This window comes from Trachemys scripta, chromosome 17, assembly GCF_013100865.1.
Source record: "Trachemys scripta elegans isolate TJP31775 chromosome 17, CAS_Tse_1.0, whole genome shotgun sequence".
NCBI classification, from domain to species: Eukaryota; Metazoa; Chordata; order Testudines; family Emydidae; genus Trachemys; species Trachemys scripta.
In genome coordinates, this window is record NC_048314.1 from 26446219 (window position 1) to 26464988 (window position 18770).

Genomic DNA, 18770 nt, shown 5'->3' on the forward strand with positions numbered 1-18770 from the left:
TACTAAAAGTAACAACACATCTGGATGTATGAATTATAGCAAAAACAAAAAACAGGTTTTTAAAACTCTCTTTACAATGTTTTGCCTCCAGATTTCCCCCATTTGTCTTTATTCTTCCCAGCACAACCCTAGAAGACTGTCAATCATGGCCACTCATACTTTTGGAAGAACGGAGGACATAGGAATCCCACTGGAGTCCTTCACTGCTGCCTCTGGGTCCATCGCTTGGTTAAAGGAAAGATTTAAAGTGACACGAGTCCCTCTCTTCTACTTCGGGAATGTTTATGCTACTTCCACTGTGCTCTAAAGCCAGATCCCTCACTTTATCAGTGTATCCTGCAATGAAAACCCTATTTTCATATTTTGGTCTAGAATTCCAGCCAGAAGAAATATCCCACCCTGACTCTTAGGTACTTAATAGGATCTGAAGTCTCAACTGTACCTGGCCTCAGTTGCACTCGTACACAGTGATCAGGCAAAATGGCTGTCCTTGTACTCCCCTGAAAACAAGGACCACTACACACTAGTGACACTGTCTTGCTAACCTTTCTAAAGGGGCAGAGCCAAAGGCTCAGACAGTTTCTCAGGTGGCATTGAAGAACACATCCTGAACCTTTTCAAAGGGTGGTGCACGCCTGGAAGCATTGTGCCAGGCTGAGCAAATGCCTCCAGAAGTTCCTGCTGAGGATATGTGCCCCTGCAATAGACTGTGACATTAAATCACAACTGAACCCAATATGTTTCTTTCATCATTCCATGGTGTTTTTAAAGTATAATTCTTTTATCATTTGATGGCTGCAATAGTTCATTGGAACATCGCTATGGGAGTGCTATACTAACTATCCTTGCATCGTCAATACATTATGTGCAATTTACATTTAAGAAGGAACACATCGGAAGCAAGCGTCTAATCATAGGTAATGTACAAGAAACTAGGCATGGAAATACACCCCAGTGTATCTCAGATTACAGATTAACGTAGTATTGCCATATATTTCTGATTCAGCTACTGTCCAGTAAGGATACATCCTCATAGTACATTACTATTCAATAATACTGGGGTTAATCACTGTTTTCTAAGGAACCATGAATGAGTTTGGGCTGATTCTGGCAGAAATTACCCCAAATTGCCTGTTCAGAATGCAAGCAGTGTGCGCCACTACTGCAGTAAAAAGCCTGACAAAGGAAACCACGGCTTTCAGAAAGAATCCTGGGGCTTGGCTACCCTGGCTATTAAGCGGATTGCGTGGATCAGCTATTAATAGGTTAACATAAAATTTGTTTATGTGAAATAGTTTAACACATCATAAAACCTGCTTTAACTTGAATTTTATTTATTTCAGAAGTATCTGGACTGTGCACAGAATGTTGCAATTTTAAGGTCTGAATCTTGTGACCTACCAGGGCTATGACCAAAAGCCTGATGCCACTGGCGCCCAATTCTGACTGGAATTATATGAAGGTACAATTATATAATTGAAAAGAGTTTAGAAAAGCACCATAAGAATTATTTGAAGACTAAAAGGCACGTATTACAGTGAGAAACGTAAGAAGTTCAGTCTATTTAGTTTAAGAAGTAAAGAGATGACTTGATCACAATCTATAAATACCTACATGGGGAGATAATTTCTGAAAGCAGAGGGCTCTTATCTAGCCAACAAAAACATTACAAGAGTCAACAGCTGGGAGCTGAAGCTACATAAATTCAAACCAGAAATAAGATCCAACAATCAAGAAAAAACACCACATTGGTTAAAAAACAAACCTGGCCTAGAGTGTAAGTAAAAGCATCTATAAAACTTATATATAACAAATGGAATCATAGAAAAGAAGGGCAGCAAAAAGACACAAGGAGAAATCTATGGGCAGCAGATTTAAGGACAAGGCGATTTTAAAATATATTAGGAACAAAAGGAATTCTAACAATGGTATCGATCATTAGTAGATGGAAATGGTAGAATTTAGGGATGTAAAATATTAAACAGTTAAATGGTAAGCATTAGTCTTACTGGTTAACCCACATTTAACCAGTAAGCCCCAGCCCCAGCCTGGCAGGCCGGCTGACCCCAGCCCTAGGGGCTGGCCAGAGCAGCCCCAGCCTCTCTCCCTTTAATCGGTTAACCGATTAAATATAATTTTAATTGTTTAAATGGCTAACTTTTTAAATATTTGCATACCTAGTAGAATTATCAATAAAAATGCAGAAATGTTCAATAAATATTGTTGTTCTGTATTTGAGAAAATGTTAGATTATTTATTCATATCAGCTGATGATAATGATGAAATACTTTCCATTTCAACAGTAACAAGGGAGGATGTTAAACAGCAGCTCCAAAGTCTAGATAGGAGAACAGCGGAGAGGCTAACAGAAGGAGTTTGACTGGGTTCTATCTGAGAGGAGGTATGCATTAGGAGGGCTGTGTTGTTGAGTATCTGAGTGTCTGTTGCGGGGACAGTTTGCCAGTTTGACCATGTGCTTGATTGTTTGAAAAGTGTGAATTGGGAGTGCTTTGTTCCAGGTGGGCCTTGAGTGGGCCTGACTGTAATAAAAAGCCAGTCAGCTGTGAACCAGCTGAGCAGCTAACAGCAGAGAGGCTAACAGAGGGAGTTTGACTGGGAGTTCACCTGGGGAGAGCCCACTGAGGCTTTCATCTTGCAGGCGTCTCTGAGTAGTTACTGCAACAGCTGAGGAAGCTCTTAGAAGGAAGGTAATATGGATGGTGAGCAATCAGCTGTTGTGACCTGCACAGGATGTGCCATGTTTGTCTTTCTTCCACAGGACAGAAGCGACTTTGTCTGTACAAAGTGCAAACTGGTCTCCATATTGGAAGAGAAAGTTCAAGGTCTGGAGAAACAAGTATCAGCCCTGCGTTGCATATGAGAAAATGAAGATTTCCTGGACAGGATATGCTTTTACAGGCACAACATTCTGAAGATTCAGAGCAGGCTGCACAGCAGGGACAGAAGGACGGTAAAGAAATTTGGCAGCACGTGACCTCCAGAAGAAGAAAGAGGAGCGTCCATCTACCAGCAATGCAGATACAGGTTAGCAACTGTTTTCATGTTCTCTCCACAGGTACTAATGCGGAGAGTGGACTAGATGATACATCTGAGGGAAGGGAGCGGAAAGAGACTCCACCGATTGGAAGGCATGAGATGCACTGTCCTAGGGATGGGGGTTCCACGACCACCACTCCCAAGAGAAGGAGGAGGTGGTGGTGGTCGGGGACTCCCTCTTCAGGGGGACTGAGTCATCTATCTGCCGTCCTGACCGGGAAAACCGAGAAGTGTGCTGCTTGCCAGGAGCTAGGATTCACGATGTGATGGAGAGACTGCCAAGACTCATCAAGCCCTCGGATCGCTACCCCTTCCTGCTTCTCCACATGGGCACCAATGATACTTGCCCACGAATGGCTATGCAAGTGGTGTCGGAGAGAAGGCTTTGGATTCTTTGACCATGGGATGGTGTTCCAAGAGGGAGGAGTGCTAGACAGAGATGGGCTCCACCTAACGAAGAGAGGGAAGAGCATCTTCGCAAGCAGGCTGGCTAACCTAGTGAGGAGGGCTTTAAACTAGGTTCACCGGGGGAAGGAGACCAAAGCCCTGAGGTAAGTGGGGAAGTGGAATCCCGGGAGGAAGCACGGGCAGGAGAGCGCAAGAGGGGAGGACTCCTGCCTCAGACCGAGAAAGCAGGACAATCAGCGAGTTATCTTAAGTGCCTATACACAAATGCAAGAAGCCTGGGAAACAAGCAGGGAGAACTGGAAGTCCCTTGACTGTGCCAGAATTATGATGTCATTGGAATAACAGACTTGATGGGATAACTCGCATGACTGGAGTACTGTCATGGATGGATATAAACTGTTCAGGAATGGCAAACAGGGCAGAAAAGGTGGGGGAGTTGCGTTGTATGTAAGAGAGCAGTATGATTGCTCAGAGCTCCAGTATGAAACTGCAGAAAAACCTAAGTCTCTCTGGAAGTGTGAGCAACAAAGGCGATGTCATGGTGGGAGTCTACTATAGACCACAAGACCAGCGGGATGAGGCTTTCTTCCGGCAACTAACAGAAGTTACTAGATCGCAGGCCCTGGTTCTCATGGGAGACTTCAATCACCCTGATATCTGCTGGGAGAGCAATACAGCGGTGCACAGGCAATCCACGAAGTTTTTGGAAACTGTAGGGGACAATTTCCTAGTGCAAGTGCTGGAGGAACCAACTAGGGACAGCTCTTCTTGACCCGCTGCTCACAAACAGGAAAGAATTAGTAGGGGAAGCAAAAGTGGATGGGAACCTGGGAGGCAGTGACCATGAGATGGTCGAGTTCAGGATCCTGACACAAGGATAAAGGAGAGCAGCAGAATACGAACCCTGGACTTCAGAAAAGCAGACTTTGCCTCCCTCAGGGAACTGATGGGCAGGATCCCCTGGGAGAACAACATGAGGGGGAAAGGAGTCCAGGAGAGCTGGCTGTATTTTAAAGAATCCATATTGAGGTTGCAGGAACAAACCATCCCGATATGTGGAATCAATAGTAAATATGGCAGGCGACCAGCATGGCTTAACAGTGAAATCCTTGCTGATCTTAAACACAAAAAAGAAGCTTACAAGAAGTGGAAGATTGGACAAATGACCAGGGAGTATAAAAATATTGCTCAGGCATGCAGGAGTGAAATCAGGAAGGCCAAATCACACTTGGAGTTGCAGCTAGAAAGAGATGTTAAGAGTAACAGGAAGGCTTTCTTCAGGTATGATAGCAACAAGAAGAAAATCAAGGAAAGCGTGGGCCCCTTACTGAATGAGGGAGACAACCTAGTGACAGAGGATGTGGAAAAACCTAATGTACTCAATGATTTTTTTGCCTTTGTCTTCACGAACAAGGTCAGCTCCCAGACTATTGCACTGGACAGCACAGCATGGGGAGCAGGTGACCAGCCCTCTGTGAAGAAAGAAGTGGTTCGGGACTATTTAGAAAAGCTGGGCGAGCACAAGTCCATGGGGCCGGATGCGCTGCATCTGAGGGTGCTAAAGGAGTTGGCGGATGTGATTGTGGAGCCATTGGCCATTATCTTTGAAAAATCATGGCGATCAGGGGAGGTCCCGGATTACTGGAAAAAGGCTAATGTAGTGCCCATCTTTAAAAAAGGAAAGGAGGAGGATCCGGGGAACTACAGGCCAGTCAGCCTCACCTCAGTTGCTGGAAAAATCATGAAGCAGGTCCTCAAAGAATCAATTCTGAAGCACTTAGAGGAGAGGAAAGCATGGATTCAAACAGGGCAAGTCATGTATGACTAACCTAATTACCTTCTATAACGAGATAACTGGCTCTGTGGATGAGGGGAAAGCAGTGGACTTATTATTCCTTGACTTTAGCAAAGCTTTTGATACTGTCTCCCGCAGTATTCTTGCCGGCAAGTTAAAGAAGTACGGGCTGGATGAATGGACTATAAGATGGATAGAAAGCTGGCTAGATCGTTGGGCGCAACGGATAGTGATCAATGGCTCCATGTCTAGTTGGCAGCCGGTATCAAGCGGAGTGCCCCAAAGGTCGGTCCTGGGGCAGGTTTTGTTCAATATCTTCATTAATGATCTGGAGGACGGTGTGGACTGCACCCTCAGCAAGTTTGCAGATGATACTAAACTGGGAGGAGTGGTAAATACACTGGAGGTTAGGGGTAGGATAGAGAGAGACCTAGACAAATTAGAGGATTGGGCCAAAAGAAATCTGATGAGGTTCAACAAGGACAAGTGCAGAGTCCTGCACTTGGGACAGAAGAATCCCATGCACTGCTACAGATTAGGGACTGAATGGCTAGGCAGCAGTTCTGCAGAAAAGGACCTAGGGGTTACAGTGGACGAGAAGCTGAATATGAGTCAACTGTGTGCCCTTGTTGCCAAGAAGGCTAACAGCATTTTGGGCTGTATAGGTAGGAGCACTGGCAGCAGATCAAGAAACGTGATCATTTCCCTCTATTCGACATTGGTGAGACCGCATATGGAGTACTGTGTCCAGTTTTGGGCCCCACACTACAAGAAGGATGTGGAAAAACTGGAAAGAGTCCAGCGGAGGGCAACAAAAATGATTAGGGGGCTGGAGCACATGACTTATGAGGAGAGGCTGAGGGAACTGGGATTGTTTAGTCTGCAGAAGAGAAGAATGAGGGGGGATTTGATAGCTGCTTTCAACTACCTGAAAGGGGGTTCCAAAGAGGATGGATCTAGACTGTTCTCAGTAGTAGCAGATGACAGAACAAAGAGTAATGGTCTCAAGTTGCATTGGGAGAGGTTTAGGTCGATATTAGGAAAAAACTTTTTCACTAGGAGGGTGGTGAAGCATTGAAATCGGTTACCTAGGGAGGTGGTGGAATCTCCTTCCTTAGAGGTTTTTAAGGTCAGGCTTGACAAAGCCCTGGCTGGGATGATTTAGTTGGGGATTGGTCCTGCTTTGAGCAGGGGATTGGACTAGATGACTCCTGAGGTCCCTTCCAACCCTGATATTCTATGATCTTATGATTCTATGATATTTTGAAATCAGCAAGACTGGATAATTTACACTCATACATTTTTAATGAGCTGGACTGTTGATGATTTTCATTAACTCTTGAAAGAGTGGTCAGATCCAGAAGTCTGGAAGAAAGCGAATGTTGAGCTATTACTTAAAAAGTACAAATGGGATGACCAGGTAATTATAAGCCTGTCGGCCTGACATCAATCCCAGGCAAAAGAATATGAATGGCTGAAACAGGACTTGATTAATCAAGGAAAATGTACACGGGGACCAGACATTTGATTGAGGGATCTTCAATCTAGCAAAGATATAACAACCATCAACAGCTGGGAGTTGAAGCTAGACAAATTCAGACTAGAAATAAGACACAATTTTGTTTTTAAAATAGTGAGTGTAATTAAACAATGAAACAACTTACCAGGGGTCATGGTGGATTCTCCATCACTGGAAATTTTAGAAAAACATCCAATCTTGATTTAAAAGATATGTTCTAGTTCAAACAGGAATTAACTGAGGGAAGTCCTATGCAGGAGATCAGACTACTTGATGATAATAGTCCTGTGATAGGCTGGACCCCTCCGTCTGGGATACCACCTGATGTGCTGGGGTCCCAATGATTCTGCCCATTTCACCAGCCTGGGTTTCCTCACCCTGTCTTAGTTGTGCCAGGCCCTCAAGCCATCTCCAGCACACACACACAGGCAGGGACACACCCAGCTGCAAATGGACACAGAGACAATGTCCCTTTTGGGGTGTAAACCCAAAATAATATGGTCTTGCACTGTATAGAAAAATTTGCACAGCACAAGCTCATAAAAATCGCCCTCTCCCTCAATGTAGAAAGAGATATGCACAGCTTCTTGACCCCCCCAGATATGAATTGCACAAACTGGGTTATGTTATAAACAAGAAATAAGTTTATTAACTACAAAAGGTAAATTTTAAAGTGATTATAAAGGATAGCAAACGGAACAAAGCAGATTACTGAGCAAATAAAACAAAACACACAAACTAAGCTTAATACACCCAAGAAACAGGTCACAAAATGTAATTTCTCACCCTAAATGTTGTTTTAGACAAGTTGCAGAGTTTCTGTAGCTTAAAGTTCCAATTACTTCTCTTTACAGACTGGACCCCTGTCTCAGCCTGGGGACTCAACCCTGCCTTTCCCTTCAGGTGCTTTTAGCAGTCTTCCTTCCTAGGCAGGCAATGGAGGATAGTCTTGTTTGCCTTACTCTTCAGCCTTAAATAGAATTTACATAAGGCAAGAAGCTTTTGTTTCCAGTGGAAAAATACCAGCAGTGTCCAAGGTGGTACTCCGTACCAGGTGACATCATTAGATGACCCTGCAGTGTTAAAGCAACATCCCAGGAAGCTCCTCAGGAAGGTGGGAGATTAGTATCTCCAAAGTTCTATTGTCCTTCTTAAATGGCTCATTCAGGCTGATTGGGGGAATGCCCGCCAGACAGTAGGCAAACACACACTCAGATGTAATTGTTACATAGTCAATATTCCAAACTTTTAGATACAGAAATGATACATGCATACAAATTGGATAAACACATTCAGTAGATCATAACCTTTTCACTGATACCTCACGTGACCCATCTCGCATAAAACATATCTTAGTTATGCTATATTCATATCATAACAGTATTTCTGTGAAGAATAATATAGGGTAATGTCACAAATCCCTTCTTCTGGCCATAAAAATCTATTAATCTAATAAATAAATACGAATATGATATGCATTCTGTGCCATGTTGTTAGGAGTTCTAAAATAGAAATTTTAATTAAGGCAAAATAGATACTGTAGATGATTTTGAGAGATTTCTAACATTACACATTTTTCTCACTTGTGGACTTAAGCATCAAACTCCCACTGTATGCACCTAGAGACCAACATTTAGGCACCACTGGTACTCACAAGCCCTGTTCAGCTGCCACATAACCCTGCAGGCACCTAAACTCCTTAGGAGCCAAAGTTTCCACCATTAAAGTCGCTGAAGTGCTTAATTTTTAGCAGCTGGGCATATACACAGCCACGTAAGTCCTGATACCACCCAACATCTTGGCATCTAACTCACCCCTAAGCCTAAGCCCCACTGGGACCCACAAAATTTGCACTCCCCTGCCTATCTTGCCTTCAGGACCCAATCTGGTAGGTGTGCTATGACCTATGTGCTATGATAATGGTGCTTAACACCCCTCTCCCCTTTATGACCTTTAGCTTAGTGGTTAGAACACTCACCCAGGATTTGGGAGAACCAGGTTCAATTCCACTGTGTATAAATAATGAAATATTAATGTGCACCTAGACTGGAGCATCCATAGGCAGACATCTTGAAGAACCACAGTTACTGCACAGGGTGAGTAACCATTTCTCATTGCCTTTAAGTAGCAATATGATTTAGAAGTAATCAATGTCTCTATAAAACATTTGCAACCATAAATGTTCTCAACATTTTGAAGAATGAAGACTTTAGAGTATTTATAAAAGAAATCAATTTTAGTAAGAGTGTGTGTTGGATTTTTTGTATGGGTTTAAACTAAAGGTTTTTCTCTTTGCAAATGGGGGGGGATAAGGAAGCCATCTCAGTTTATAGCTCTGATAACAAGTCCTAAGAATCAGTCTTCTTTGGAATATCTTGAATAAAGAATATCCTTACATTCTTTTATACAACCAGTTTTCTTTCTAACATTAATATCTTATAGAGTTCATTTTATTGAGATAAAGATTATGTCCATACCAAACTGCTGTCTGGCACAAATAGGATGTCTCTTGTTCTGTGAGAAGACACTCTTGTTGTTTGCCTTTGAACCAAATGGTTTCTAGTTTTATAACTTACCATTTGTAATACACTGACAATATGCTATTAAAGATACATATCAGATATTCTATATAAAGCACAATTACTAATACATAGATATTTAAAACATAGTATAAAAGAAAACTGTACTGAAGTTAAACCAAAATAGAAGTTAAAAGCTGCATTCCAGAATGTGTGTAGTAATTATGGTCTTATAGAAGGTGTCATTCTCTTTGACACCTGAGGTGGAATTCACAAGAGGGACCGAAGCACTGTAAAGCTTAGCAGGGAGCTCTCTAGGATAGTCAATAGGAAATGTTAAGGAGAGGGGTGTGGCCTTGAGATTCACAGCAGTGAAGCCTGTCCTGTACTTAGGTGCCTCAGCCAGGTCAGTTATTTTGCAAGAAAAACCAAGGTGATAGAGCCCACAATTTTGACCTTTAGCCCTGTGGTTAGAGCACTCACCCAGCATGAGAGAGACCTGGGTTCAATTCCACCCTCTGCCTGATGTGGAGCAGAGATTAGAATTTGGGTCATCTATCTCCCAGGCGAGGGTGCTAATCTCTGAGCTATGGGTTATGTTAAGGTGGGTTTCTTGCAGTCTCTGTTGAAGCTGTTAAATTTTTTAAATAAATAAATATTGAATAAGGCAGGGGGACTGGAACTTGGGTCTCTTACCTCCCAGATGAATGCCCTAGATCACTGGGCTATGGAGTCATTCTCATGCTTTCTGTTCCTTCTCTACTGCAAAGCTCCATGGCAAAGAACTCTGAAGCAGAGAGGAGGAGGACAGGTAGTGGAGCACCCACAGGGACACATTCGAAGAGCCACAGTTACTGCACAGGGTGAGTAACCATTTCTTCTTCTTCAAGTAGTATCCTTACAGGCACTCCATGCTAAGTCACTACCATGCAGTACCCTCTACGGAGAGGCGGGGCTTTGGAGTCGAGTCCAAGATTGAGGACAGTACAATAGATAATATCGCATCAGAAACTGAGCCTTGGGTAAACACATAGGGTGCAGAAAGGTATGAATGGAGATACAAGTTACAGCTCTACATATTTCTGTGATTAGAATGTTCCTAAGGAAAGCTATCGAAGTAGAAAGGGATCTTTTGAAGTGAGTTAATACTCTAGGAGGAGGATACAGATCATGAGACTGATAACAGGTAACGGAACCAGATATCCATCTAGAGAGTCTTTGCTTGGAACCTGGAGATCCAATTCTGTCCGCAATGGAAAGAAATAATCTGGGAGATTTTCTGGAGGGTTTAGTCCTGTCTAGGTCAAAGGCTAATGCCCTTCTGACATTGAGTGTACGTAATGCCACATATTTCCCTTATTCAGATGCGCTTTAGGGGAAAAAATGGAATGTGGATAGGTTGGTTTATGTGGACATCCAAGGATACCTTTGGTAAGAACTTGAGGTATGGTTGTAATGTGACCTTATCCTTAAAAAATACAGTGAATGGAGGCTATGCCAGAGCCCCTCTCTCTCCCACTCTTCAAGCAGAAGTAATGGCTATGAGAAAGGAGGGAGCAGGTAGCCATACTTTCAAAAGGAGGGGCCTCATAAGGCATGTAAGCACCCAGTTGATGTCCCAAACTGGAGTAGGGCATGTGACTTGTGGAAAGAGGTTTCCCAGTCCCCTGAGGAAATATCATCATTGCAGGATGACTCAGCATGAAAAAACCCTCCACCATAGAATGGAAGGCTGTAATAGCTGCCAAGTGTACTCTAACGGAGCTCAGAGACAACCCCGTCATTTTTAGATCAAAAATGTAATCTGGTATATCTGACAGCAGAGAGGAATTAGATGAAAGATGTCAGTCACAGCAGTGACTGAATCTCATCCACATCTGTAGGCAGGTATTAGGGGTGGATTGTTTCCTACTATATAATAGCACTCTCTTTACATCTTCAGAACAGATTGATGTTTCTAGTCCTGCAAACCAATTAGCCATGCCTTGACTCAAAGAACCTCAAGGCTGGAGTAAAGCCTTTGACCGGCATCCAGATAGAGAAGATGGGGATGGTCCTGAGAGTGATCGGTCAATCCATAGCAAGCTTGGTGAGGTAAAGGAACTATGTTTGTCTCGGCCATGTCGGAACTACGGCTGGCCTTGTCTTTCCTTACTTTGATCAATATTTTGGATATCAAGGGAGCTGGGGGAAATGCATACAGGAGTCCAGTGAAGGAAGAAGACATCTCCCAAGGAGCGCCAACCTAGTCCGCCTCTCAAGCAGAACTGGAGCACTTCTTGCTCTTTACCGTGCCAACTAGTCTATCTGCAGGATACCCGAGCCTCAAAATATGTAGTGGAGTGGCATGGGATCTAACTCCCATTCATGATCTTGTGAGAAATGCCTGCTGAGGGTATCTGCTGTGAATTTTTGCACACCTCTGCTGAGGTGTAAGCTGCTGAGATGTTGGTCTGACTTCAAATCACCAATTCAAGAGCCTCACTGCTTTGGCACAGAGGGAAGGTGATCTATATCAACTGTCAAGGGGATGCAAGAACATGTTTGACATGTTGTCTGCCATGATCTTCATATATTTGTCCCTGATCAGTGGAAGGAAAAGGAGACAGGCATTTCTGACTGCGCTGAGTTCCAGTAAGCTGATGTGCAGGATAGATTCAAGAGATGACCACCTGTCTTGAGCAGTGTGAGTGTCTAGACGGGCTCCCCATCCTAATAAGGAGGCATCTGTTGTTATTATTAGCGTTGAAAATGGTTGAGCAAAAGGGACCCCTGTGCAAACATTTTGAAGGTCCTTCCAACCAGTCGAAGGATTTTTTCCACAATGAAAGGCACTGAGAGTAGTTTGTTCCAACTGTGTTTGTTCAGCAAATAAACAGTTCTGAGCCACCCCTGGAGGTTGAGCATGTGAAGTCTCACGTGGCTTATCACAAAAACATCAACTGCCATATGCCCCAACAGTTCGAGACAGTTTCTGGCCAATGTTTGTGGTCTGATCTGGACTCTAGTGACTAAGTTGGATAGGACTATGAACCTGTGCAGAGGGAGGAATGCTTTGGCCGCTATTGCATCCAAGTAGGCTTCTATGACATCCAAACTTTGTATGGCGGTTAGGGTAGACTTTTGGATGTTTAACTACAGTCCCAGTCTGAAAAATAGATCTATGGTCCTTTGAGTGGCCAACAAGGATTAGTTGTAGGAGAATCCCTTGAGCAGCCACCACTGAGAGAACTTTTGAGAATACACTGGTGCTGAGGAGAGACCAAATGGGAGCATCCTCTCTTGGAAATGCTCTTTCTCCAGAGCGAAGTGGAGGAACCTTCTATGGGAGAGGTAAATCACTATATAAAAGTAAGTGTCCTGGAGGTCAGGGTTGAGAACCAATCCCATTGGTCCAGTAAGGCAATTATTGCTACAAGAGTTACCACCCTAAACTTCTGAACCTTTACAAATATGTTGAGTAATCTTAGATCTAGAATGGGTCTCCAAGTGCCATTCTTTTTTGGAACCAGGAAGTATCTGGAATAAAACTCCTTCTCTCTGTGTTGTGTACGAACTGGTTCTATAGCACCCTAATTCAGGAGAGAGCCTATTTCCTGTCATAGAAGGTGCTCATGAGAGGGGTCCCTGAAGACAGATAGGGAAGTGGGGTTGGATGGCGGGAGTGAAATAAAGTCGATGGAATTTCTTGTTGAAATCATCTTGGCAGAAGTGAAAGAGATGTTCATTGAAGTAAGGGAGACAAGCAAATGGTTGCAGTAGGTATTAATAGGAATGGTAACAAGCACTTTGACCACCCCATCAAAATTGATGTTTCTAAGTTGTCAGTGGTGAGGTCAATGCCTCAGAGGTAGATGGTCTCCTCTTCTGGAACCGTTGCCTCTTACATTGGGGTTTGTAATATCTCTGGCAGGAAACTGAGCAGGACAAGATCTCTGCACTACCTGGGACTTACTGAACTTTCTTTTCTGTGCAGACGTGTAAATTTGCAGAGAACGCAACGCGGCCCTTGAGTCTTTTAAGGTATATAGAGACTCATCAGTCTTTTCTGCAAACAGCTTCGATCTGTCGAAAGGAAGGTCCCGCAACTGTATTTTGGACTTCCCTCAGAAACCCCAATAGCTGAAGCCAGGACCTCTTGCTAAGGTTGAACTGTTTGCTTGCCTTGCATCAGAGATTAACCAAAATCTGTCTGTGCCCCTATGACCAGCTAGCAGCACAATTGACAAAGGAGTTCTTTGTGTCAGTAACTACTACAAACGCAAGAGAGGTTCACTTTGCTTGCAGCTCAGCAGTTAGAATAAAAAGGAAAGATTAAATGTCGAGCAGCTGTACTTGCATCAGAGGGGTAACTTCTGTTTCCTGGGAGTCAGCAGGCCAGTCTTAGGATAGAAAGGACACCATCCCATGCGATTGTGGGATAGCAGTGGCAGACTCTCAGGACCCAAGTCTGACAGACTTGGGCCCAAGCTGCGTCCATACTGCAAAATGATGGAGTTTGGACCCGAGTCCCTGTGGGGCCCAAGCTCAAATCCTCTATTCCTGTAGAATCCTGGGACCTGGAGCTGAGTCAGACAGCTTGTGTGTAGATGAAGGGGATTTGGGTTGAAAACGGAGTCTGAGCCTGGGCTTACATTGCGATGTAGGCACACCCTTGGACTACTGTGTTAACTCTTGCACTCTCAGTCAGCCTATTCATTTCATCTATACAACCAAGCACACAGAAGCAATACTACAACTACAAAGAACAAAGAAGCTGCACACCACCACATCAAGAAGCGGCAACCTTCCAGCCATCACTGCTTCTACAACATAATCACATTACCCAATACTTTGACATGCACTGATGAAATGAAGCACTGCATTTAATTTTTTCTTGTAATACTTTTAAATGGGATACCAAAATGCTATTGTAATTTAAGGTGTCAAACAAGTTTCTCCTGTTAAACACCAGACGGTGTAAAGTTTAAACTATGTACTCCTGGAAAGGAGACATAAACTAATCTTGGTAAAAGGAGAGAAATAGTGGGCCGTAATCTAAATTTAAGATTCTCAATAGTCTTTAATCCCAATGCCCCTGTCACTTCAAAAATGAAAATTATTATAGAGGTCAATATTCTACTAGGTGTAGATAGCTAATATAATGCCCGCTGCAGCACTTAAATCCTGTATTGAGGCAATGTTGGGTGATGGCACTGTGGTGCCTCAGGTGGGGTTGATAAAGAGAATGGTTGTCCACGTGGAACCAACATGAAGGGCAGGGCTGGGGTAAAGTCACGGGATTATAACAGAACCTGTTCAAATGGTCTGAAAGATTTAAACACCCTTGTTTTCTTTCTTTCCTCAACTCGTCCTTTAACATCCCCATATTAGGCCACCTTTCTTCAGAACAAGCAGGGCCTGGACACAATTCCCTCCAGAATCTATCCGCTCTGATCCTGAAATTTTTAAGGAAAAGAGGGAAGGATTCTGCAAAGCAGCATGGAAGCTGTCTCTGCACCACTCCCAGCCCCTGCTAGGAAGGAAGGATCTAGCTTGAGTTTTGAATTTAGATTGCCCATGATGTGTCACACGTGGCCAGCCAGGCTGATGTAAAATACATGCATTTTAAATTAAATATACTGACTCACATGAGAAAGTCTGGGGATAGAAGTAGCAGAGCTGGAAGTAGGATTATACCTTGATCAGGATCATAGAATCATAGAATATCAGGGTTGGAAGGGACCTCAGGAGATCATCTAGTCCAACCCCCTGCTCAAAGCAGGACCAATCCCCAATTAAATCATCCAACAAATTTTTGCCCCATATCCCTAAATGGCCCCCTCAAGGATTGAACTCACAACCCGAGGTTTAGCAGGCCAATGCTCAAACCACTGAGCTATCCCTCCCCCCCTATATCTTGTCTCAAAAATGTAGGGAAAGAATTTTATATCAAGAACATAATTTCTAAGATTCTACATTACACACATACAACCATACTGGATCAGATTATTAGTCACTTAGATCATCCAATCCTGCAATATGACTCTGGTACAGGTTTACATCAGATGCTTCAGCAAACTCCCACCCTCCCCGCAGTAATGTATGCAGCTAATTGTGAAATGATTGGTAAGGGGCCCTTTTCTGCCCCAAGTTCACCAATTTATATTCTACAGTGTAAAGCTAGGTTATCCTTCACTATATCAAATATCTATTTTTAGAGTTGGAAGACTGAGAGGAACCAGACATATCCATGAACGCTTCTGAGAGGAAAGTGCTCTGACAATGCCCACTTAAATGGCTGCACTTAAACACTCTCTTTCTTTCCCTGTTTCCACAATATCAACCTTGTATATTGAATTAATGACCTCCTGAGGTCTCTTCCAACCCTAATCTTCTGATACAACACTTCAGAAATTGAAAATGCTGTTATTTAATTGATTGATCTTTGAATAGGAAAAGGCAATAGATCTAAACAGGGGCCTTTCCTTACCTCATCAGACGATCCGTTTTCCACTCGGAAACGTCCAGCTCTTTGAATGGCTCCATCAGCATCACTAGATATAAGCTGTGAAAAAAGAGTAAAAGTTAGAGATACAAGTTCTGACTTCAAAAGCCTCCACCTAATCAGAAATTAAACAATAAATCAGTTCAGTTTGGCTTCCACCATCTTAGCCAGAGGTGTGCAACCCGTCCTTCCCCTGTCCCTCACTCAAAGATAAGCTGAACTCAGAGTAATAATTATCAGTTTGGCCAACAAAAGACAACTTCCACCAGAAATTAATTCATTGTAGCTGTAAGGACTCAGGCAGGGGAGGGGCTCTTGTGTTCACCTCCTGGAGTGGCTTGCCCACTACAAATTACAAGTTTTTTTGGTCTCAAATTTTGGCTTCACTGACATGCAGGCTCAATACTGAGAGGCCTCGACTATGAGAGATGCAATTTCACTAACTGATTACCAGAAGACAGTTTTACATAAGGAGAGAAAAGTAGGCTGCCTGGACCATGACACATGCATACTGTGACAGGCTGAACCGCCCTCCAGGGGCACCACCTGATGTGCTGGGGTCTCACTGAGCCCACCCTTTCCACCAGCATGGGTTTCCTCACCTTGTTTTTGCTGTGCTAGGCTCTCAAGCCTTCTCCAGCACACACACAGGTAAGGCCACACCAAGCTGCAGACAGATTGAAATCAGCTCCACGTGGGAAGATTTAGCTAGAAGAATGGCCAGCAGTCACATGCACACCTCCTTTGGAGTATAAACCCAAAATAGTATTGTCTTGCACTGTATAGCAAGAGCTGCACAGTGCAAGCTCGTAAAAATTGGCCCTCTCCCTCAATGTGGAAATAGATATGCACAGCTTTTTGAATCGCACAAACTGGGTTTTGGAATAAACTAATAACTACAGAAGGTAAATTTTAAAGTGATTATAAAGGATAGCAAACACAACAAAGCAGATTACTGAGCAAATAAAACAAAACATGCAAACTAAACTTAATACACTCAAGAAACAGGTCACAAAATGTAATTTCTCACCCTAAATGTTGTTTTAGGCAAGTTGCAGAATTTCTGTAGCTTAGAGTTCCAGTTATTTCTCTTTACAGACTGGACCCCTGTCTCAGCCTGGACTCAACCATGCCTTTCCCTTCAGGTGTTTTATGAGTCTTCCTTCCTGGGCAGGCAAAGGAGGAGAGTCCTGAATGCCTTCCTTCCCAGCCTTAAATAGAATGTACATAAGGCGGGAAGCCTTTGTTTCCAGCGGAAAAGTACCAGCAGAATCCAAAGTGGTATTTTGTACCAGGTGACCTTATCACCTGACCCTGCAGTATCAAAGCAACCAGGAAACAAGGTTTATTTGCAATGTCCACAGGAAGGAACTCCAGGGAAGATAGGAAATCCACATCTTCGAAGACTAATTGTCTTTTCCTAATGGCCCATTAAGTCTGGTTGCTTAATGTGTGGTGGGCATTTCCCAAGTACACACATAGTTGTAACTGTTATAGGGTGGATAAAAATCAATGATTTTTTAAAAAATAAATTTTAAATAAAAAAAAATCAGTTTTTTTTATTTAAATCAGATTTCTGAGAGAAAAACCTAACTAAAGATAGTATTAATTAAGATACATTGAAGTTCAAAGATATCTCATCATGGAATACAGATTATAAATTCTAATTCTATAGTATGAGACAATATATTCATGTTATGTTTAAGAAAAGTTTTGTAAATGAGTTCCAATAGTTCATGGACTAGGGACCCAGTCTTGTGAGGTTCCAGGGGCTTCTGTATCGATTATTTAGGTTAATCTTTCTATCTACCCAATGGGACTCAGTGCTCAGTCTAGAAGATACCATCAGAGATGCTTAGTTTGGCAGTTCTCAAACTGTGGATTTGTGTCTCCAGAGATAACATGCTTGTTAACAGCAAAATCGGTTGTTGTTGTTTTTTTTAAAGTTTGTTTTTTTTAAAAACAATTTTAACAAAAACAAACTTGAATGTTTAACTAAATTCTAAAATTCATATGCTTGTTTTGTTAAAATATGATATGTTTGCTGTTGGAAAAAAAATTCAGAATACATAACGTTGCTGTTCTAGTTAAATAAAACAATTTAAATGTCTGTCTGGTGATGTTCTCCTAATAACAGCTTGGCAAGAAAATCCTCCAAATATTAATGATTAACCTGTTGAACTGGAGATAGTTCACCTCCCAATGACTTCATAAATATCTGCTTCAATTAGCTTTGGTAAATGAAATTACCAAACAATCATTCATTTTCTGAGATAGCTGTAAAACTAATCTGAAAAGTTTTCAAAATAAATCACTTTAAAAATGTATAGTGTGTACCTTCTAAAAATGAAACCTACATCTATCTCTGAATTGTGAAGAATATGTATTAAGGTTATAACAACTAACAAGAATGCACTTTTATGTAGAAATCCACGATTAAATTGAGTCTTCCTGACTAATGATTTAAATCATGATTTAAATCAAATCCACCCTGAATTGTTACATAGACAATATTCCTAACTTCTGATACAGAAATGATACATGCATACAAATTGGATAAACACATTCAGTAAATCATAACCTTTCCAATGATACCCAACACAACCTATCTTACATAAAGCATATTTTAGTTATGCCATATTCATATTGTAACAATATTTCTATAAAGAATACGGGGTGTAACGTCACATATACTACTGCAGGAGGAAGTGGCAGAGCACTATGCAATGGGCCCAAGTTTAACTCTTAATAAAGCAACCACAATAATTGCCATTATTCATAGTCAATAGATAGACATTAAAATAAAGTGTTTTTCTGGTGGGTGGGACCACACGTAGCCAATTCTAGGGGACGCAGACACTCCGCTGAGAACTCTGGATGCATTCAGATTTATTGGATATTTAAATAATGTGGTTTTGCCTCATTCCTCTAGATACTTCTGACAACAATATTTTTCTCTTTAGGCGGTTGTGAACCTCCCTATTT

General features: G+C 42.4%; 1 protein-coding gene across 16 annotated transcripts in view; it reads right to left on the reverse strand.

The window, feature by feature from the left end:
* Positions 1-18770, reverse strand: part of GARNL3 (GTPase activating Rap/RanGAP domain like 3) — a 236060-nt gene that overhangs the window by 125568 nt on the left and 91722 nt on the right. For all 16 annotated transcript variants that reach the window (XR_004643325.1, XR_004643326.1, XR_004643327.1 and 13 more), the window contains one exon: positions 15771-15845. Coding sequence is in view for 13 of the 16 variants with exons in the window: in XM_034752047.1 (XP_034607938.1) it covers positions 15771-15845 (75 nt within the window). In the remaining 3 variants the exon portion in view is untranslated. The remainder of the gene's footprint in view (positions 1-15770; positions 15846-18770) is intronic.